Source organism: Thunnus thynnus, chromosome 21 (assembly GCF_963924715.1).
Source record: "Thunnus thynnus chromosome 21, fThuThy2.1, whole genome shotgun sequence".
NCBI classification, from domain to species: Eukaryota; Metazoa; Chordata; class Actinopteri; order Scombriformes; family Scombridae; genus Thunnus; species Thunnus thynnus.
In genome coordinates, this window is record NC_089537.1 from 18,971,904 (window position 1) to 18,995,900 (window position 23,997).

The window sequence follows — 23,997 nt, forward strand, 5'->3', positions numbered from 1 at the left end:
CACCTTTGCTAATGATTCACTCATGCAAATGAAAAATTAAGAGTTCTAAAAACACCTTGCAGCCATGCATAAATATATAAGAAAATACTGTACATAAATCATATGTATACAAATACAACACATTGCCTGTAATGTGTTGATACTGTAGTTACATTTGATCATGGATCTTGGAGAGTATTCATTATCCTATAGATATCCCAAAATTATTTTTTAAAAGTTTAAACTAAGGAAATGCGTGTTTATTTCTTTACAGCCTATGTTGTGTTTCGCGCTTTAAAACATTCAGTGTGGTTGTGGGCTATATTTTGTAATTTCTTGCACTGTAATTTCATACATAGTACTCAACGAGCCTATGGGTTGCAAGCGGAAGAGGTGAAGAGCTGGGTGAGGGGGAGGGAAGAGAGACATTGAGAGAGAGAGCGAGAGAGAGAGAGAGAGAGAGAGAGAGAGAGAGAGAGAGAAGGGTGCGCTCCATCCACAGCCTCAGTTCACCGGACTGTCATCCTCCGAGCGGCTGCCTGCATCCCTGCCAGCTCTCTACCGCGGTCCAGGTCTGTTTTCATCCAGTTTTACAGTTGGCGAATACAGCATGGATACGATTTAAGACGCACCGCCGAGCCGCCAGCAGTTTCACTCGCTAAAGAAACAAATTCTCTTAAAGCTCGTCCTTTTGAAGTCAGAATAATGATGGAGTATTGGAGGCAGTGCGCGCTGTGGTTAATAAACTGCAAGGTGCTTCCAGCTAACCACCGGGTTACATGGGAGTCTGCACAGGTATTTGACTTGGCCCAAACCCTCCGGGATGGAGTCCTCCTCTGCCACCTGCTCAACAACCTGAGACCCCAGTCCATCAACCTGAAGGAGATTAACCTCCGACCTCAAATGTCACAGGTAAGAGACGACCGTAGGCAACCCTAATGCCTGTTCCTTCGTCGCCAAACTACAACTTAGCCCCAATGGAGAGAGCGCAACCAGACTTCGTTAAAAAATAAGCTAGTTTAAGGTTTGTCTTCTTCTGAGCAATTGTACATACCTGTATGAACATGACTGGCACCTATTATAAACGAGAATAGCTATATATAAAATTCGGCATGATGTGATACACAAATTAGCACTTGGTAGATAGAAAATCTCAACTTTAATAAATTTGGTTACACCGCTCGTTACCGCCTACACGGTGTATTTTGGTGGCGAAAAATTGTACGAATAACAAGTCGACACATTATATTAGTGGAAATTTTATTCACCCATTGAGTACTTGTGTGTTGGATCTGATCCGAAGACAATATAGGCTCCTAATCAATGTGGAGAGCTCTTAAATTTTGTTTTATGACATGAGGACGCTTGCCAGGGAGCAAGGAAACACTAAACTGACAAAGAATTGAACGGAGTTTGGTTGGCACCTATCTGGGCGAACTTGGTGAGATATAAAAGTTGCGCAAAGGTGACAAACCCTCCCACTTTCCCTCGGTCTTTTACCTAACATTATAATATAAGTTACTTATATTGACAGACTGTTTTGGTAAACACTGAACCGTTATGTTGCAGGAGCTCCTCAATCTGCCCTCTATAGGTGATGTAGACAAACAGTGGATAAAGGTGAAGTGGGGATGAGGCTTTGTTGTGTGTTATCCTAATAAGAGAAGTGGATTTATTTCATAGGATTAACCACATGAATAATCTGGTATATCACTGCAATATCTATTTTTATTGAGAATTCAAGCAAGAAAGGGATTTGTTTGGCTTGCCTGATAATAAAAAGGAACAAAGGCACTTATGTTTTTATTATTTAACCAGTCTGGTTACATTTTTGGTTTGTATTTTATTTTTTTCGGTATTGCAATACAATGTAACTGTAACATGCTGTAAATACTACTCTACAGACAACTTTAAAAATTATTACTACTGCTAGAGTTCCCAGACAGACAGATAGATAGATAGATAGATGGATAGATAGATAGATAGATAGATAGATAGATAGAGAACTGTGGCTACACTGCTCCTGTTTGTCAGATACCATCTGCTTCACAATAACAGGACAGCTGGAGTCAGGACCAGATTAATATTCGCCTTCATAACAGTGAATCTGTGTTTCTGGCTTGGTGACAACACACAGTGAGGTAGACACTCACCTACTGATCCTGCAGACCTGCTGCAGATAAATTTGACTGTACCAGTGACACACACGCACTGAGACTAGTCTGGAGTGGGTGCCCTAATGCTCTCATCTGATGCAAAACAGGTGATGTAGGTTTGAATATCAGTTCTATGGATGCACTGTACAACTGATGGAGAGGGGGATTACGCTTGTTTCCTGGAAAAAGCACTCTGAACGCCATGTCACAGCGGCACGGTCAATATGATATGCAGTTACTGGTCTTTCTAAATCAAATTGGATATGTGCTGTTCAGCTGCAGCACACAGGTCAAGAGGACAATTTAAATAAGCATAGAGGATTGTAATGTCATCAATGGCAATGAGAATAACTGTTGAAGGATCTTTTTACTCGGAAATTTCAGACCAAACTAGATTGGGGATGTAAGAGGAGAAGCTTATTGGTCCATTTACATTTACAATTACTGATAAAAGGACGTCAATAGGTCAGTGTTTGCTGTCAGTCATGACATAATGATATACAAGAGAGCTGCCATGTGTCAAAAGGTTGTGAACCATACTTTTGCTCAGTGCTTGGCCTGGCCCAGCCTGGCTTGACTCAGACTGGGTTATTTATAGTCAGTTTGTTTTATGCTTGGGTGGATGGCTTACTCACTTGGTGAGCCAGTCATGATGCTACATTCAGAAGCGAAATTAGCATTGTAACATGCAAGTTCATGCGTGTATGTGTGCATACTTTACACCCATACTCTTGTTCTATAAGGTGCTAGGTGCTTGTTACTGCAGCGTTTTTGAACGACATTCCCCAGAGGTCATCTGTGTGTCTAGGACAAAATATTATCATTGATAAAAGTTTGAGGTTTTGAAGGTTATTCTCATTTCATTGCCTCATCAACCATGGCGGTTGTAACAAGTCATGCAAACCACCTACTCCGAGATTTAAAGTGCATCACTTCCTGTTCACCAGACAATTTATACTGGGAAACACCAGACACTTGTCAAATACGAACATTTTCATGACCTGCCGATCAGTCAATCAGTCATTGTTGTGATAAATGTGCATTTACATTAAAATATGATGATAATTTAATATTTTATATTGGTTCTGGAACTTAACTGCTTTATTTCTATGTCAGTAGATCATGAGTGGCTCCCCCTTTCACACACTTTCACACCATGCGATGCTGGATAACAACTCCCTCTACGAGTGCATCAGTGTTCAGCTAGAAATTGGTGTCATACCCCGCCAGCAACTTTACCCTCCCTGTCTCCTCAAAGTTACATTTACATAACTGAGGGTGGAGTTGCTTCCCTTTCACTGTGCATAATTCATGAGGGCCGTGGCAGCCACTTTATCATTGGCCAATAATAACACATGGGACGCCGCTGTGGCCTCACTCAAGGGACCTCTGAGATGGAAAGACAAAGGCAGTGAAGGGACAGGGCTACAAAGAGCCTGTCTGGCCTCCATAGATGCATCTCCAAGGACATAAAGGACCCTGAAGGGCTAGCCTGCTGTGCTGGTGTTAGCTGCATAATTAAAGCACAATGCATCAGAATCTCTGGAGGGTTCACATGTGTGATGTTGGCATCAGGACGGGTCGCTTCTCATTCTGCAACATAAATTGTGTTTAGGTGATTTGTATGGGCTGCACCGTGAGTCAGTTCTGTTGACAAATGGCTTCATGTAAGGGCAACAAAGAGCCAGCAAAGTGCTTGTACGCAGGATGAAAAAGCAGTACAACTATGAGGTGAAGTAGCTTGGATCAGTGTGTTTACTGAGGAAATAAGTTGATCTGTGCAGTTGCCTGTTCTATGTTGTAAGATTAGGAATGATGCAATGATTAGATGATTGGAGGACCCATATGTTGTGCTGTACTCTGTGCATGGGTGCATGAAATTGTGCAGTTTACAAGGTTTGCGAAACCCTTTAAAATGAAGAGCTCAAAGTTGCAGCTAAGGGCTTCAGTTCAGTATAAAGTACAATTTTCACCCTCTTTGATCACTGTTTTACAGGGCTGTAATGATTCAATTACATAGTCTAGACACTGCTCAACCACAGCAACTGCTGCATTTTGTTTTTGTACCAGAGAAAACACCACATAATCAGTAGTTGTTTTTGTCTCACTCTGTGAAAATCAGGGGTTCACCATCATGAGGAACTATGGATTGCAAATATGGCGCAACAAAAAGACCATGTGGTCAAACAGGCAGCATGCAGTCTTTCTGTCCTTCTGCTTCTTGGAACATTTGGGTTGGTGTTCTGCTGAATCTTAGTTTTTACTGAGATGATTGCAAATGTCTTTCAAACACTGCTTGTAGGAGTTGTTAGGAAGGGAATTAATCTCCTTACAGTAAATGAGTGGGTTAACTAGTAAGCTAGCAGACTGTGACAAAGAATGACATCAATGATGCATTCAGTACAGACTGAAACAACTGCTTAAATACAGGAAAACCAAGGTTCGGTTGGGCTTAGAATGTGTTATAGCTGGATTGAAACTGAAATCTTGAAATTTGCCCTGACACCCCTAACTTGTTAAACCTACTGTTGCCTTGTTTTCCGTGACACAGGATTATAAGCTACAGATTCAGAATGAGAACATTGTCGCGAACCCCACCAGCTGCTGAAAGCCTCTCACACAGACCAGCCGTGAGCCTCGACATACACAGGAAATCAGGAAATGGAATAGAGGAAGGAAGTGAAACTAAACATGCCCTCGATCAAGCTCAGACCAAAGTACTGAGATGTCAGACAGACACAATGAGGAGAGAAGTTGCCTCTCTTCACACAGTGAAAAAACCTACTTTGCTCTTCACACGGGGCTCTTCAAAGGCTTCAAGGCCTGTTCTTCATTTTTGGAAAGTGAAAGTGTGAGAAAGCGAGTCAGGTCTAATTTTAATGAGCATCAAGCGGCAGAAAGTGGTGCACAGAGCAAGAAAAAACATCAATACACAGAAGAACAAGAGAAAAAAAAAACGCATCATGAATTTTACAAACACAGATTCTAAACCAACATGGAAATACCATGAAGACTTAATTAAGACATTTATGAATTAATTATCTGGTTATTTTAATGCGGTGCAGAATACAGTAATGTTATAGCTAGCTAGCAGGCATAGCTTTTAGCATATTTCAACATAGACCCACCGCTGATGCATGTGATTGATTTATTATGCCAGAGCATGTTTTAAGCTGTAATCTTGTGGGAAGACGACTGCAACATCAGAGCTAAGCTGTGACCTTTCTGCTAATCATACAACTCTCACTTCTTCCTCTTAGATTCTGCTCAATAAATAACGCAACAGATTCACACAGAATCTTGCATTTTGACAGATATGCAGCAGGTGTGTCCTGATTGACAAACTGTGGGAGACTTTGGCAGGCATATTACGTCTGTACATATAGTACACTTTGAGAATACTATTATGCATTATAAATGGTACATATGTATATTTTATCAAGCTGAGACCAAAGTTCTGTGATGTCAAACAATGAATAGAAAAAGCTGGTTTCACACAGCGAACACTCCATGCAGCAAGCTTCAAAGGCTGCAAGGCTCGCTCATCACTTGCAAAGACAAAAGTTAGAAAGAGATAGCGTGGGAGAATGAGAAAGACAGAGAGAGAATGTCTTGATTTTCCTTTGGTTCCTTCAGAATAAGACAATTCATATGGGCGTAGAAGACTAGTTAAAACTTACAGCCACGTAATAGTAAAAACATAAAATGAGATGTCCCAAACAGCAAAAGGACATTTTTTTTTTACTCTCTATACTTTTTTGGGTAGGAGTATGGGTATATAGTGTGATCTCAGAGGAAATAAAACCCACTGAGGCACTGCCTCTGTAAATGAAATGTCAGTACTTGATAATAAACCAGAACATGGTCTGAGATGAGTGAGGTGTGACTGTGTAAAGTGATGTGGTGAAGTGTTAAAAGTACTTATTAATACGTAATGCCTCTTCTGTGTGTGTGCGCGCGCTCGACACACACTTTAAAGTCATAGACTCACTGTTCATACAGTACAACACACAGTCTCCCTCTCTGTCTCTCCTTCTCTCCCTGTTCCACATCCACAATCTTGGACACATGCTTGCATATTACATTTATATTCTGTCATTTGGCACTTTCACCCAAAGTGACTTACAAGTGAGGCAAAACAAGAGAGCATTAAATGACAGTGACTCAAAAGAGCCATGGTACATTCTCATATAGTTGACTGAGTACAAGTGTAACAGGAAAGAGAGCGAGACAGGAGGTTTTTTTTTTTTTTTGTTAAAAAGTGAGAAACGACTGAAGTAGACAAGTGCATAAGAAATACCTTTAACTTAGCTTATCATAAAAATATGTTTGACTCATAGTGATATAAAGTAAGCATTAAATGAACACAAATCTAAAGAGCTCACATATTACTATTCATATAAACCTTTTACAGTTCACGTTTTCTACAACAGATGTTGCAGCCCCCACCTTCTAGTTAATCAGCTAGTTAATTGCACTCACCTGGCGTTCCAGGTGTGCTGTAAATCAGTCTCAGATCAGATGTTAAGAGTAACCAGCACTGCAGAAACCCAGGTTTATGAAACACTGTAAGCAGCAACAGTTGCAAATGAATTAAGTCCAGAATACATTTATACAACCACACGCTGACATTTTTAGGCTATGGTATTTTATGTGATTGATTATTTGAGGAAACAAAATCATTGCTTTACAAAATTGTAAATTTGCTGCTTTCGTTGTTGTCCATCATCTTGTGTTGAAAATGTCCCTTCCTGGGTTGTTTCTATGGGAACAATAAGGCGTGAAGGATGAGTCAGGTTTAATCAGTGACCACACTTTATACTTAACATTCTCATCCATATTGTATGCATACTCATCAATTTGACCTTCTCAATTTGCATACTAATATTGCACATACTAAAAACTGCCTGCTATTAGTATGCAGTATGCACGCAGTCGGACACAGTTTGAGTCCCTTGATGACTACCCTTGAGTAGCAGAGGCCTTGCTGCCCCCGTTGATTCATTTTGAAGAAAGCATCGCACCTGTCACCGTGTAAACACCACATTACTGCAGCCGTGCATGACACGTCAGCACAAGGCACCACCGCCTCTTGTTTACGATTCCAGTACAGCGTAATGCAGTTGCACTGGTTTGTTCCGCTGTGTCACCATGATGACATGCATATTCATGGGCTGCTTAATATACAGTGACATGGACACAGATATTTGCAAAGACAAGATTATATAGCACTCGTACACATGCACAGTGTACTGACCTTTCGTTCCGTCACCAAGGTAACAAGCCTGCACGGCAGCCAACCGATAAAGGCTATGCTCCAGTGCACATTAAAGTATAGATGATGTATATGCTGATTTTATTAGGAGATATTCAGTGGTGGAGAATGTATCTGCAATCAATGGTTATTATGTTACTCAGTTCTGGCATACATGGTTCAGTTAATCACTGTTGAGTGCTCTGAAAGCTCCGAGAAAGTCAATACTGTCTATTGTCTTTACTGGTAAACCATCATCATCACAAGTGACATTTTAAGTGTAGTCAGAGGCTTACCCACATCGAATGAGACCTCTCAGCGTACAGTATAATTATGAATATTTTAATAATAAGATTAACCAATGACAATAGTAGTTTTGCCCTTTTTTAAGCTTGATGGAAATGTCAAGATGCTATTTGGAAGACAGTGAGCAGTCAGGAAATGTAGATGTTGATCCAGATGATGCCAGCCTATAACCATTGTCACAGCCAGCAGCGATGTGTGTGCAGCCTTTTACTGCCATGTTCACTGTAGTGGAAACCTGGAGCCACGTGAGGTGCATAGCGCTGTATCAAGCTCTGCAGGTTTCAGAAAGCTGATTTAAGACTCACTAAAACCTCGATACACTGCCTAAAATAGAATTTATGGACTTTTGTATACCTTGTGTGTTTGTGTGTGGGGACCCAGTATGAATATGGCCAACGGCTTCTGCAGTTCAGGAGATTATTGACCCTGCGTCTTTTCCAGCAGGGATAGTTATGTATAAAGCATCCTGTGCTGAGCGACTCAGGGTGTAAGTGATGGATGACTGTTGTCTGTTGGAAATGGGAATGTCCTTATTTGTGTAATGAAGACAGAAGAAGGAAGGGGTAAGAAACCCTGCAAAGAATGTAGAAATAGTAGTGTTGCTCATGCTCGTATGAGATAGCAAACACAAGGGATAGGGCAATGTAACGAGGCTCTATATTGTTTTTATTATTAACGCAGTGCGTACAGTTTTATGATACACCATTTCCTGGGAGGCTCTAAGCTGGCAGAAATAAAAATCTGCAGGAACTTTGAATTCTTGCTGGCATGAAAATTGACAAATTTACAGTTTATCAGCTCAAAATCTTTCCTCTCACCAGCTTAAATCTAAAAAGCATTTGATAATACTGTGCCTTCAAAAATCCATATCGATCAAACCCCCCACCTAAATGGGCACAGACGCACACATGGATCAAACAGTAGTTGACTATGCTTTGTCAAGTAGCACAGCAGAGCCTCTCTCACCCTTTTTTAACAGTATCTTGCATGAGGTAGAAAATCAGAAGGGAGTAGATGGAGGAGAAGGAGGAGGGGTATTGTCTGCTTTATGCATCAGTGTACTGCTCGCACATTTGGTGTGTAAGTTTTACTTTTCAGTTTACATGACATTCAACCCTCCGCCACCTTTTCCCCCTCATAAACCTTCTCTTGAGCCAATTACACATAGCTGAAGCTGAAACTACTTGACCTGCGTCGCCGCAGCCAAGAGGATTCATATCTCACGCAGTAGCACTAATTCAATTCCCTTATCTAGTGGGGGGATGGAGTGAGCTGACTGTATACGTGGGGGTCATTGGGGTTAAAACCCTGATTTAATGGAAAATAGCTTGGGAGACACTTATTTGTGTTGTGGGGGAGGTAGAGAGGTGGAAAGGTAGGGGGGTGTGAAGGGAGGTGGGGTTTCCGCCTTTGGCCTTATTGTCATTACATTAAGGAAACTCAGAAATATGGCGAACTAGCTATATGTCTTTGACTGTAATTTCCAAAGTAGATGAATCTAAAATTTCAGGTCTTGAAGTGTGAACAGGGAAAACACAACCTTTTCCAAAACTGTGACATATGACGGCTCAGACATGGCGGGGTGATGAATTTGTCAACATGAAATAGCGATTTGATCAATGTGCAGCAGAGCAGGACTTTATGAAACATGTGAAATTAGAACGCTTATGTTGCGTGTATTGAAAGACAGTTTTGTTGATCAGTCAGTCTGTGTCTGTCTTCTGACTAGATGATGGCTGTGATGCACAGTTTTTGTTGTTGTTGCAAAAAGAAGGAAAATGAAGAGATTTAGGGGGTTTACCTATTGTTACAGTGATCTTTGTGACAAACAATTTGCAGAGTGGATCGGAGCAGAATAGAACAGAGTAGAGTAGGATAGAGGTTTTAGATGGTACCATTGATTCAAGATTTTTGAATGTTGGAGGCAGTGATGCGGCTTGGAGCATCCGCTGCAAATAGAAACCAGAATTTTGAATATGACCAGACTGATTCTAAGTTTCTTGTGTGGAAGTATGACATTTTATAGATGTGAAAATTACAGTTGTGTGACCCTACACCTGTCAGTGATGATGAAAAATGATGATTCCTATGATGTTGATTCTAAGTGTCTGAAATACCAATTCACTGATCACCACAGAGTAAGCTAGTGTCTATAATATAGGGAGTTATGAATGAGTGAATGAGGAAGTCATTTCGGAATCAGAACATTACTATTTTTATTCACTTCCTGTGGAAACTGAAATGTTTCGCTTGGCTGTTAGGCCTTTGCAGGTGTGTGTAGTGTTATTAATTAGTCTTAGAGGTGCTACAGGTTCTCCGGAAAAAGCTTGTGGCCTATAAATACTTTGTTTGTCTAATCTTCACCTAAAGATGGAGATGACCAATGAGCCGTAGCCTTGAAAAAACAAAATATTTCCTCCCAGGAAATGTGATAAGAAAAGAGGTGATAAGGAGTTTGTCACCAACTAAAAGGGGTTATTCCGAGCCATGAAAGTGACTGGAAAAAGTGACTGGAAAGACCATCTGCTTTGTCAGTGTTTTTCAGTCATGTGCAGTTGTAAACCAAGTCTGTGGATTTTCATTCCAACCCAAGAAGAAGCCCATTTCACAGTTTAATGCACCTTAAACCAGAAAGGAGAAGCGATCAGTTACCACAATGTACTACTGGAATAAAAAGCTGCTGACCATTGCTTAATGTTGACAGTATTCCATTAAGATAAGTAAGTTGATGGGTGTCTGGCCAGTCCCTGTTGCCTCACTGTCTGCTGTGATGACCCCAGTCTCAGGCTGAGAGAGCGTCAACAGACCTTCGCCTACGTTCCACCTCCCATTTCCTGGTTACACAGCTGACAAAAGCTCCTACATGACATGGATGTGACCCGATCGCTTAGACTGTGATTTGTCACCCACTGGTTATGACTTTGAGTCTTGACAAAAGAGCTCCACAGATGAGGGATGTGGACATTATGTCATTCACACCAGACACAATCTCAGTGACATAATCCAACAGAGGTTTGAGATTGAAAGACATATATGCTTTCCAGAATGGTCAAATTTTTTTCTCTCTGCATTGCTTAAGAATAGTTTCTTTTCATTATCTTCTTCATTACTTTCCACACTACTATCTTTAAGCATATGAGAGATTCAAACAGAGAGGGAGCTTTTATCTTTCAAGTGAGATTCTTTGCACAGGCCTTGATTCCCTCTGCAAGAGACTCATCCATTTGATTGTCATTAATTGATGGCCAACGAGGTTTAAACAGTGAGACGGCCAAACTCTAGCTGTCTTTTATTGCAGTGATCTATGAGAGAACAAGAACAGGATTTCATTAAGCTCCACAATTCGCACAGGGACCATAAAAGGCTCCAGCTTGTTGCTATGGAGCTTTGACTTGTATGAAGGAATACATAAGCAGAAACTGGATACTTATTGTGGATACAGAGCGCGACCTGGCTCATATCAATAGCACAGCAGCGAGATGGCTTGTCTTACAGGAATATTTTTTGCCTTATATTCCAGATGGTTGGTCTGAGAGATGAAATGCTCGAGTGGGATTTTAAGCCCTCCACACACGGGTCTTGTATAAGCAATGCATTTTGATCCAAACTGAGTCAGTGTGGAGCTTCCTGCTGAGATGTTAAAGCTTAATCTGTCCCTAATTCCTCATTCTTTACAATGAGGTTGTTTGCAGGTTTCATTAAAATGCAGAAATAGGTATACTAACATTGTTGGTTATATTTGCCTTGGATTTGTTACAGTTTCAGTTGGTACATTTATGAATCCCAGGTTTATAATAATAACATAAAACCTGACGATATTGATATTTGAGAGTTTAAAAAAATTCACACAACAATTTTTAGCTGATAAGTTTTTTCATAAACACATGAATTGTATTGTATTTATTTATGGGCACAGTGTACAGTTTTTAACATAAATGATGTACTACACCAGAGTTAGCTCAAAGCTAATTTACATCTATAGTCCCCCACAATCCAAACATACAACACTACAACAACAAACAGTACAAAGCAAAAAACATGCAGAACACATTATTCAAAATACAAAATACAAAGCTACACACAATAGCACATCACATACGTAGAGAAGGGCTAAATAATTTTTTTTAAGAATAATTAGTATATGATATGTTCTGAGTGGGACATTTTATAGTTGAAAAATAAAGTCAGAAGTCTCTGGTGGACAAACAATGTGTGATGGCAATGTTTCTACATGACCTAAAATGTTTCTTTAGCATTCCTGTACAGGGTTTTCTCATAGATTATCAGCCCAAATGATGGAAACAAGATTATCACCCTTTGAAGTTGATGCTAGCATGCTAGAAAATAGTTGCTTATTTACACATTGAGTGGGTAAAGATAAGCATTAGCATTCATTTGGAGTTGTATTTCTGGCCACCTGGTTAATGTATAATATTCACTTTTCTTGAGCTTTGCTTTTGGTCTCCACCAACTCCTGTGAAAAATATCTGGCTTTCTTCACCAGCTAGCTGCCAACTTTGTCTTTGTGCTGTTTAAGATGTGTTGAGATGATTTGAAAGAGGTGAGAGTAAAACAATAAGTTGTGGGCAGTAAAACCAAAATGGAGGGAAATTTTGGAGTTGGGTGACAATTCTCACTACACATGAAACCTTTTATATACAAATAGTCATGAACCCTTTGTTAAGAATATTGTTTATAGCCTCTTTAAATTTTCAATTGTTGGCAAATATTAGCATGCTAAAGTAAGATGGTAAACATTAGCATAAGCATTGTCATTCTGAACATGTTAGCATGCTGATTTTAGCATTCAGTTTAAAGCTCCGCCGTGCCGAGTAAGGCCTCACAAACCCGCTAGCATGGGTGTAGACTCTTTCAGTAGAAATAGTCATCAATAAACATTTTCTTTCAAAGTGTATTCAGTTTATAAACCCAGAGCATACATAAAATGACAAAAAATATTTTAACATACATTTTGATTGACACTAGCTTATAGCTTACATACAACAAATACATGCAGATATAGACATGCATTCACAAACATACTCACACACGTTCACACAGACACACACACACACATTAGGCCATTCACTCCCTGAGCCCCACAGAGTCACTAATGCAGAAGAAAAGCTGTCAGTGGAACAGTAACTGGTTGCTTCATGCTGCTACACTCTTGTTAATACAATTCCCCCTCTACTGTCTTCAGCTCGGTGCAGCAGAGACACGGTCTTTCATTTGCGCTCTGTGAAGCTGCTTCCCTCAGATAATATACTGAGGTCCTTTGGGACTCTCCAGAGACTCCAGGCAGACAAGATGTGCTTGTCTGATAAAAGAAAGTGATGTGTACGAGTGTAAACATTCAATATTATTCACTCACTGCTCGCTCTCTGCTTTACGCTGCCTCTTATGTCAGGCTCACTGGCTGGGGGCTTTTTTCTCTCTTGTGAAGTCATCTGTAAAGCCTAATTCAATTGGATTGGAAAGGCATTTCATATTGATGCATGGGCATGCGCCATGCACACAAATCTGATCTCACTTTGTACCACGAGGGTGAAGGTGTGAAGGTTATGTCAGAATAGGTTCCACTGCTTTGTTTTCCAAGACGATACTGAGTTATTTTCTAATAGATTGTCTAACATGAGCACAGGTAGACCTCTGAACATGGACTACACATATTAACAGCATGGTTCAGGGTTGTGCTCCTCTTAAGGAACAGGAAATGGTTAATGAAATCTGTTTCCTGTTAAACCTGTCACCCAAGATGAAAAAGAAGAAGAGATGGTGAAGATGCGCTGTTATATGTAAACCTATCTCTGAAGAATTTCCAATTAGCTTAGATTGCAAGTGCTGCAGATGCAATAACTATACTGGATTTCATTTTGAGAGAGTGGATGAAATGGCAACTAAAAGTGAGGTGACGCTGTCAACAAGCCTCAACTCTTTTTCATTTCTGCCTCTCCTCTCTGAAGTTTCTTCATGACACCTTAAATGACTCAGCAGTTTTTTTATGACTCGAATAACATTGTGATATTCAGACATTTTTTTTAAAGCTGCATAGCCATTCATGTTAGAGTATTAGTTTCCAGTTTAACTACAGCTTTGATAATGAAGTCATTTTTCTTGCACTGTTTGAGTTATATAGTCCCCCTCTGAATATACTACAATTTAGTGTCCTAAGTTGTCTTTTCTCATGCTGATGCTGATCCTTTCTTACTGCAACACCTCACTGTTCACATACACAAGTCAAAACCACACAGCTGGTCTTTGCATATGTGTTGGCAGTGACATCCTGTTATCTTTGTACCCTGCATGTCAGTATTGACATATGTATATGTAGCTATGTAGCAGTTCCGTCATGCACACAACACTTTGCATGGGGCCACATAATCCATGTGTAATGATCTACTTTTGACAGATGAGCCTTTATTCCTGCAAACATTTGAGCGTAGGGGTAAAATAAAAATGTAAAAAACTAGCTTCTAATGCCCGCTCTGCTCTCTAAATCATCAAAAAAAACCACCACAATGCAATTCAGCTAGATGAAGTCACCTTCTTAAACCAAAACCAGAACTGTGGTGGACAGTGATGTGGCAAAAAAAAAAAAAAACATTACTTCCTGAAACATTTCTTTCATCAGCATCCTCTTTAGTTCCACCCTCTATCGGCCACAGGAAGGCTAACGGGCGTAAGTCAGAGATACTGTTGCATGTTGGCTAACTACAGTATGTTGACACCTTCCCCTTCCCTTCCTGCCTGCCACTCTGCACTCTTCATAAAGAGAGTTCCCAGTGTCTGAAACCACTTCAGAAAGTCTTACTTAAATACTGTGGCTTTCCCCCAACGTTTCTTCAGTTTCATTGGTGTTGGTAGGCAGCATTCAGCGCTAACTGTGGCATAATTTGGATAAATGGCGTTCGGGTGAAACCCCTTTAAGATCATTAGCTAAAGATTTTGGTTGCAGACGAAGCAGAAAACATTTACATTCTCAGTGAATGGCCTTGTTCATTAGAGGAGTTACTTATTGATCATTTGATTCAATTTTTCTCTGATCAGGGTGCTCCATCAGCTGTAATTAAGCTCAGTGTATGAAAATTAGCTGAGAATGAGTTCCTGGCCTCTTCCTCTACATTAGTGTTACCTGCAATATGTTACTTTATTGTTGCCAACAACCTTTATTCCCCCATATGGAAATTAGTGCATGACTCAGTTTGAAGTTGTCATGATATCAAGTAAAAGTGGCATTTACAGTATTATATGACAATAGAATATATGTATTCATCCCAGTACATTAAAGGTTTTACAGTTGCAGAAAAAACCCTCTGGTTCTCAAGAAGTGACGTATTTTGCTTTTTAGGTTAAAATTCCCCTCCACTCAAAAATATGTTTCTCTTCTTGTTCCTACTTTTACTGCGCTCATTGAAAATCTGAGTGTAAGGGGTGGGCGTACGAGCATGATTTGTGACTTCACAAGTAGTTTGGAAGCCAATCCCTGTCCAGTTTGCAACAAGTGTGACGGGGGAACTGAAGCCTCCAGTGCACAAACACTGAGAATGGACTTTCAGGGTAGTAGGAAACATCTTTTGTGAAGTAGTCAGTATTATGACTTATGTACATATTCATAGATTCTGGAATTTTTATTGAGGTAAAAGGAGTAGATGCCATTTTAAAGATTTTAAAGTGGTAATTATACTTTATTTTTGAGGAAAAACCACACAAGAAACACATTATTGTTCCAAAAATAATATTTTCATATGTTTTAATACATGTCTGGAGGGGATATTTAAGTGAAGTTAAAGCCAAAACTTGCTGGGAAGAATGAGCAGTGAAAAACATTTCTTGGAGGAGAAGTGTAATAGCAGTGAGGTCTTAAAGACCAAATAAAAAAGAGGGTTAAATCTCTATCAAACTGTAAATTGATTTTACTGTTTGTTTGTTTTTTTTGTTCACATGATCTTAGTGGTGACATCATACTGTACCAGAGAGAGTAATTAATATCTCTTCATTTCTTTCCCTGCACTATTGAATGATCCCCTCCTAATTACCCACTACTCCACTGTTCTACTTCAACAAGAAATACATCATATTAATGAAACAAGATGCTCTCATGGTGGCTATAAACATTGATTCATCTATCTTTTAGAGCTGTGGTCCTCCAGTGTGTCTAGCAGGTCCTCAGCTGCACGCCCTGATTAGACAGTCAGAGCGAAAGCTAGCAGGCAGAATAAAAAAGGAGAAGACTCTTATTCAGTGGCTTAAAAATACACGTATAGCTCTGGAAATGAAAATGAGAAGACATTAACTCATCATATTGTTCATATATATATCATACTGTACATGCACAGTTGACTCATTCACAGATGAACTCTTTCTCTCTTCTCAACACAGTTCCTGTGCCTGAAGAATATCAGGACGTTCCTGGCAGCATGCAGCGAGATATTCGGCATGAAGAAAAGCGAGCTGTTCGAGGCCTTTGACCTTTTTGACGTCAGGGACTTTGGAAAGGTAAGGCAGGATTGCTCAGTGACACAGCAAGAGATGGAGGCTTGTGCTTTCTAGAATAGTTGGGAACGACAGCCTGCATCCACCCTCACTGTCTGCTCAAGCTGTCCCCGTGGACTGAATTGAATTAGTCAAATGTGCTTTTACGCCCACTCATCATTGTGTAGAAGTTATGGAACTCAGTCAAAATTATTTATAAGTGAAAGAGCTCCTTTATCCTGGACTTGGATTTTAAATTATAATGAAGGTCTTGGTGCATAAAACCCAGTGTGTGTGCTTTTATTTGCAAAGATTCATAGAAGCCTGGCCTTTGATTTGGCTCAGCTGATTTTTGGATGATCTTTGCTGAGTACTTGTTTATCCTGATAGTTTGACATTTCGGGAGATATGCTTGTATGCTTTCTTGCCGAGAGTTAGCTTAGAAGAGTGATACCACCCTCATGTCTGTATGCTAAATATGTAGCCAGAGCCAGGAGATGGTTAGCTTAGCTTAGCATGAAGACGACAACAACGATAACTTAGTAAGCACAGAAAAAACTACAATCCCCCATGAATAAACTACAAGTGCAGCACTATACTTGCGTCATCGTAACTTGGTTTTGTATATATCCTTAAAATTCACTAACGCGTTCTTCTTAAGTAATTTTTCAACTTTCTAGTTGTAATCTGTGCTGTGTAAAGACTTGTACAGTGTTCACTCCTGTCTGTCCTGCTGTCGTTACAGACATGTCTAAGCTAGCTGTGACTGCAACTTGCTTCCAGACACGACTCCTCTGTCGAGCTGTGATGTTTAGTCTGCGAATGTCTAGGGCTTATGGGAGATGGTGTTTGTTAAAGACAGCTTAAAATCATAAATATTGAATAAAAAACAATATGAGAACATATGAAGTGAGCTACATGATGTACTGTAAAGAAAAGCTCTGTTCCGAGGCTGGACCTTTGGTTATTGGTGTAGTTACAAATGTGAATGAGGTTTTCTTATTCCTGAAACACAATGCAAAAGTTCCGGTTTCACTTCACTTCCCTATAAATATGGTAATTAAGCGAATGTCTTTTCTTTTGGATAAACACGTGCTACCAGTTTCCCCCTGTTTCCAATCTTCATGCTAAGCTGAGCTAGCTGTCTCCTGGTTGTAGCTTCATATTCAGCATACAGATGTGAGAGTGATATCAATCTTCTCATATAACTCTCAGCAAGAGAGCAAATAAGCTAATTTCCCAATGTGCCGAACTATTCCTTGAATGGCACTACAGGCGCTAACATACACAGTCTGAGGCCTTATTGCAGCTTTCCTCATACTCCTAAACTCTGAGCTAAAGCTGAAGTAAGCAACATGACCCTGCAGTTTAATCGCTTCCTCTCATTAGGGTGAAAATGCCTCAGTGTGCAGACTTTACAAGGGGTTACAAGTCTGGCCTTGGGTTCATTACTTTGATAGGACTCTCAGTCTTTGCTCGCTGTGAAAATGTCTGCGGCTCTTTGACAACCCTGCTGCTGCCCCGGGAGGTTTAATTAGTAAAAGAGAGGGTGCTGCTGGACGCTGGTGCACATGATATGAAGCGTTGAGATGACAAGGTCACGTATCTGAGCATAAAATGTGTCATTTGTGTATGTGTGGAAGACACATAAACATGTTGATTGATTAGTTGCCTCCATTTAATCATGATAGAAATCAGTAAAGAGGCCTCAGAAGTGGTATTTAGAGCATAATGGGAAGCTAAAATCCTCCACTGACACCCATAATCATAGTAACATCAGTGATATTAATATTATATTATGTCATGTCATCACAGTACACTATTTATCAGTTAGAAGGAAATTAACAGTGTGGTATCTATGATATCAGAAGTGAAACACACTGACTGTCTGACACTGACGATTTAATTTGTAGTAAAAAGGAACAACACAGATATTTTAGTTTCCAAATTAGTGTCCATTTATCAGGATTTTTGTGTGTCTATTATGAGATGAGAGAACAAAGCTGCGTCCTATAAAGAAAATATATGACTATCGCTTAAGCTTAATATACTGTAAGGTTTCGAATGATTCATGGAAAAGCACCTCTAAACATTTGTCTTTTGAACTTCCCTTTTCATTGTGAACATGGTGGTCAGGGAGCAACACTCTACTGGGAAACGAAAGCTAGCAGCTTGTGAAATGAAGGGCTGTGAAATTGTGGTTCAGCTGTGCACTGGTAACCTGGCAGCCACCGCACTCGAGAGGGGCAGACTCTTGTTGAATTGCCTTTCCCTTGTTTGACTGAACTTTTCAGCTGAACTTTTAATTGATGAGAACATAATCAGCAAAATCATCCTCAGCAGAGTTTGACTCTTGATAATTTTAGTGTTTCAACATCCCCTGAAAAATATTCCTTTAATGAAGACTCTGACTTATGAAAGATATGTTAATACTGTCTCTTAGATGAACTTGTTAGTGAAGCAGTATCTATTAAAAAATTACAATGCACTAAAGATCTTATGAAAAACTATGATCCTTAGAATAGATAAGGGACCATTGAAAGGTATTACATGGTCAACAGCTCATTTTTTATCCCTGTGTTGCTTAAATATTTCAATTTTGCTGTTATGCCAAGTTGAATTAAGTAGCTGAGAGAATTAAGTCATCTACTCATTAAGTCATTGATAATTAAAACACATTTGCACCGCTGGCAAATCAGAACCAACAGTGGCTTAGTGAATTAGGATATGCAAATACAAATCTTTGTCTTTACTTCTGAAAACATTTTTTTTCGGTACTGTTTTGATTAGATTTGCTCAACCTTGTGATGTTACATCCCTATGTGCACTAGTTTATGCAGAGCTATTTTAAAGAAACAGTCACAACCCCCCCCCTCCCCCCCCGCCATGTCTCATCAGTCTGTTCAAGTTTACCAATCATTTAAATCCAATGAAGTAACAACAAAACATGGACTTTCAACAGAAACGGTTGCACATGTCACATCGATTGAACCATCTTGTCAACTCTCGTGATGCCCAAACAAATGTCAAGGCAAATAAGAGGAAGCAACAAAGCCACCTCATGACGCCATATGTTTTGCAGTACAGATGTTCTGTTTGTTAACCACAGCTGTTTGAATGTTTGAATTCTTCCCTTTCGAGTGTATGAAATGGCCGTCACACAGCAGCAGGATCGATATGTGTGTCTCCAATTGGAGAGTGTGCTGTCTGCGATTGACGCACAAGAAAGGATTAGTGAGGATATAACAGTAATTAATGTTCTGTGTTTTTGTGCATCATGACTTGTATAATATTACAGATTCCAAGTGTATCCAGTGAAATGATTTTGGAGTAAAGCAGCCGCCCTCGGGATAAGTCCTGTACTCCATCAGAACTGGGAGGACAGTTGTTTTATTAGTAGAAGTTCAAACTCTGTTTCCTCTGGAGAGTTAAAATAATTTTTTGGCCCTGTCAAGTTTATTATTACAGGGAGTTTCCAGTTTTGCAGCTTACATTGTCTCATAATATTTGCAGTGACATTAGTGCGACTATTGTGTGCATGAAGGCAAATCCATGTACTGAATGCACACTCTCCAATAATTAAATGACTAAAAATATATGGTTAGTTAATAAAAACACATTTTACTGTACAATAACTATGTTTTCTCATTGCACAGATAGGTTGATCGTTACACACAGACAGGAATATCAGTGTTTCGTAGGCTGAATCATACATTCAGCTGCTTCTCTACCATTGTCACCACATTAATGGGATATATTAAATTTGAGGTGGATAATTTTGCTTTCAATGCACTCCACAGAGGTGTTACAACAACAACAACAAAAAAACATCTCCTTTTCTCCTTCTGGCCCATTTAAAGGGTCAGTTCAATCAAATTACTAAAAAAACAAATTTCCTCTCTTAGCTTTAGAAGAATCTCTTCATGCAGATAATCTTGTTTTTTCTGATTTTGACACAGTATCTGTCTCTGAGGTTTCTGCCTCCACCCCAATACGATGGATTGACATTTTTGCTGCTTTTACAGTACTGAAAAAGCCTAACCCTAACCCCAACCCATCCCCAAAAGTAAATCTCACTCCAGCTGGCTGATGCAAGTTGGCAACCCTGGGAATAGTTCAACATTTTGGGAAACAAGCTCACTCACTTTCTTGCTGAGAGTTCGATGAGAAGATCGGTATTTAGCATACAGATGTGTGTGAGAATAGGATTGAAAAAAAACAACTGTTGCTTCATTATTTCACATTTTCTCCAGCTGTTTAGGCACACAATTTCCCTCCAAGAAAGAAAGTTTTGAGAGTATTACCCTCAAAACGTACTGTCAGACTATAGATATCCCAAGCAATAAATGCCCTTATAATAACTTGCAAGTAAATGGCTTAATGGGCGAAGTCTCCGTCCAATTAGGTGACCAAGATAAGCTGTCATTTCAGCCTTTAAGCACAGACTTATTTTCAGTTTTTCTGATGTCTGATTTCACCCTCATTTTCCTCCGGTGATTCTTGTTGGCTCGGGCAGAACACTTTGATGACTCTCTTGAGTGAATCCCGCATTGCTTAGAGTGACTTTAACATCTCTGAAATTAGACAGCAAGCCGGCCCCGTAATCCTCGCTTGGCTGGCTCTGCAGAGGCTAATGGAGTGAGGAGAGGAGGGAATGGGTGAAGCTGCCACTCACCTGCAATTCCAATGGGTTTTTTTTTTCTGTTTTAAAAATAGCTGTTGGACTGCTACTGAATAAAACAACTGTGCCTGTTTATTTTAGAGTTTGTGTGGTAGTCTTGATAGAGTCTGTGTGAGGAAACACATGCTGGATATCTCTCTCCGGAGTTTCAGCAGTTATGCTGTGTAATCTTAAGGTATTTTCCTGCCTGCTGTTATACCGGACATGTTTTGAACTGACCTTAGTTGAGACAATCTTAACAATACAGCCTGAAAATTCTTCTTGACTTCTCTACCTTAAAAGCTAGGAAGGAATCCAGTGGTAAAAGAGGAGTCCCTGAAGAGATTCAGTTCTTAGAAAACACGACTGGACTCAAAAGGAGACGTGAGAACTTGTGAGAGTTTCTGATAAGACCAATACACCTGACAAACAAAAGCTTTTGGCTTGTCGGTGTTCTTGCACTCAAACTAGGAAAACACATAGACAAATACAGCAGGTCTGTCTGTAGCTCTTTTTCTTCAGGAACATCTGGTTTGCACATCTGTGTTGTAGACACATGGAGGGCTGGGGCTCTGTAGAGAGAAGACAAACTCGGTTGCTCAGGGCATGCACACACACACACTAATACACACCTAGCAGAGAGAGAGAAAGAGAGAGAGAGGGTGACTGAACACCAGGGTTTATGATGTGCATTATTTAAAGGAGAAATTGAGAGCTACAGCATCTTCTTGCTGTTTCAGCCTTGGGTTGTGACATGATTGAAAAAACATGCTGCCATCATCATCCATGAGAGTGAATGACTAATTGTATCATTTCAAAATAGATTCAAAGTGCTGACAGGAGCTTTCCAGCTTCACATGATGGACAGTTGCTCATCATTTGGAAAATTTAGTGTCATAATCCGACCTATTAAATATTGCAGTATACTTTAAGTTGTGTACATGTTGAAACCAACAGTTACTATAGCAATATCTTTGCTGCTGTTCAGCCACAGGATTGTCAGTTAAAGTGACAGGATTTCATCAAGCCACACATTCCTATCTCACACAGTGTTAAAGAATATATCACCTGATATATGCACTTTAAACTGATACAATAAAACACATTCAGATGAATAAGCATACAGTTTTTTTTTAAAGTAGGGAAATAACAGCAATAGTTGACCATATCATATGGTATCATATGTGTTTTTCAGATCCTAAAATTTGTGTATGCTCATTTCACCACTAAACTTGATATTCATAAATATTAATTACTAGTACTAATTTATGGGGGTTATGTGTGACTTCTTTGTGTTTCCGCTGGTTGTCTGACAACCTCACGTGAGGACAAGACTCCAGGAAGTCACTGCACCCCGCCAAGTAGTAGTCCCCAACATAAGCCCACGTAAAACTACTAACTGTTTTTTTTTTTTTTTTGAACAAATGAGAAATAATGTGTTAATTATTGAGCTTTAGGTGGATTTAGTGGATTTTGTTATCTTTGGACAGAACCAGAAACTATTTCCCCCTGTTTCTAGTTTTTATGCTAAGCTAAGATAACCGTCTCCTTCATATTTAACAGAAAAATATGAGAGTGGTAATGATCTTCTAATGTAACTCTTGGAAAAAAAATAGTAATGTCAAACTATTCCTTCTGAGACTGTCCTAATGTTCTGTGAAATGACAGCATTTCTTGCCATATTAACATTTTTAAATGTGAAATAAAAAAAAAACTGAATTTTCCATGAAAAAACTATGATTTAAAACCCTACTTTGAATCTCAAAAGATTCAAGACTGTGGAGACACAGAAGCACAGCTGGCTGACTGATGAACAATGAGTCTCATGTGGGCTGATTCGTATATGGCGAAGTAACCTCAGATCATCTGCTATGTTCTTCTCTGTAGACTATGCAAATTTTTCTTCACCACAACATCCTTTAAATGGGACAGAAGATGCCACACCTGCATGTATTTAGTCGCGTTATATGTAAATAATATGGCAATAAGAGATTGATGTGGTGCGCTCTTGTTCTTGCAGCTGCAGCCTATTCATCCATCTAGCAAAAAAATTACCACACTGTATGGTGGTTTCATTTATCTGACGCAGTTCTCACATGTGACACCTTTTAATAGCTTCAAATTGAGCCCTTCACACATAGATACTCTCAACTCAGCCCGAGTGGGATCTGCTCTATTACCATCTTCTACCACTTGCTCTCCAGCATTTTGAAGAGGATGAACATGCTGATTGTGTGTGTGTGTGTTTTTTGGAGTGGGGGTTGTGGAAAATGACAGACATGGGGAGGGGAAAGCAGCAAAGATTGAAAGGAAGAAGGAGAGAGAGACAGGGAGGGTTTATTGATTAGTGTCTTCCTCCTCAGTTGACTGTGATAAATTTAACTGTGGAAATCCACTAAAGGGGAGATGCATCTGCAGAACAGTCCCCCCCCCCCCCTCCTCATCATCTCTCCTTCTCTGTCTGTCTCTTTTGTCCTTCAGCTGTGCTCTCTCTAGCAGATCTGTGTGGTCAGATATCATATGTCTGCAACGTGCTAATGGATACTTGGGGTGTATCTTTGTACTGCATGGCTAAGCTGCAGCAAAAGTGGTCCACAATTACTTTTGAGGCAGGTTTTAGTTGCCACCATTAGGGGTAAGATGAGTGTAATGGGTGGCCTTTTATTAAAAAGAAAAAAAAAATCACATATTGGCCTGTGTGTCCTCTACATCTAAATGTGATGGAGGTTCCTTCCAGACTATTGTTATCTGCAACTGGATTACCAGAGAAATCTTTCTAGTGTGGTGTAGGAGGTTTTACTTTACAGCTTCTAAGGGTGCCACTCCGTTAAACCTGCAATTAAACCATCAGCCTAAAGGAGATGTGAAGCCACCTAAAACAGATTCTTTAGTCTGGCTATAAATGTAGAGCCTTACTTTCTCATAATGGTCCACATGCTGTTTCAAAGGGTTTTCTGTCCTCATAGAGAAACCCGATAAAAGAACACAAATATACAGGAAACAGTGAAATTATGGAAGTTTGTGGTGTGAAAATATGTCCCACAGATGCAAAAACATTTGGTTTGATTTTACAAGCAGACGTCTGTTTGTCTGCCCGACTTTTGGACTTGTCAAAACACAACTGTAACCAGTAACACTAATAGTGGTTTCATTCCAACTGCTATTCA

General features: G+C 39.7%; 1 protein-coding gene across 1 annotated transcript in view; it reads left to right on the forward strand.

Moving 5' to 3' along the window:
* Positions 1 to 474: 474 nt before the first annotated feature.
* LOC137172914 (guanine nucleotide exchange factor VAV3-like) overlaps positions 475 to 23,997 on the forward strand; it is a 94,192-nt gene continuing 70,669 nt past the window's right edge. The window contains exons 1-2 of the mRNA XM_067577531.1: positions 475 to 891; positions 16,078 to 16,194. Coding sequence (XP_067433632.1) covers positions 685 to 891; positions 16,078 to 16,194 — 324 coding nt within the window. The 5' untranslated portion in view covers positions 475 to 684. The remainder of the gene's footprint in view (positions 892 to 16,077; positions 16,195 to 23,997) is intronic.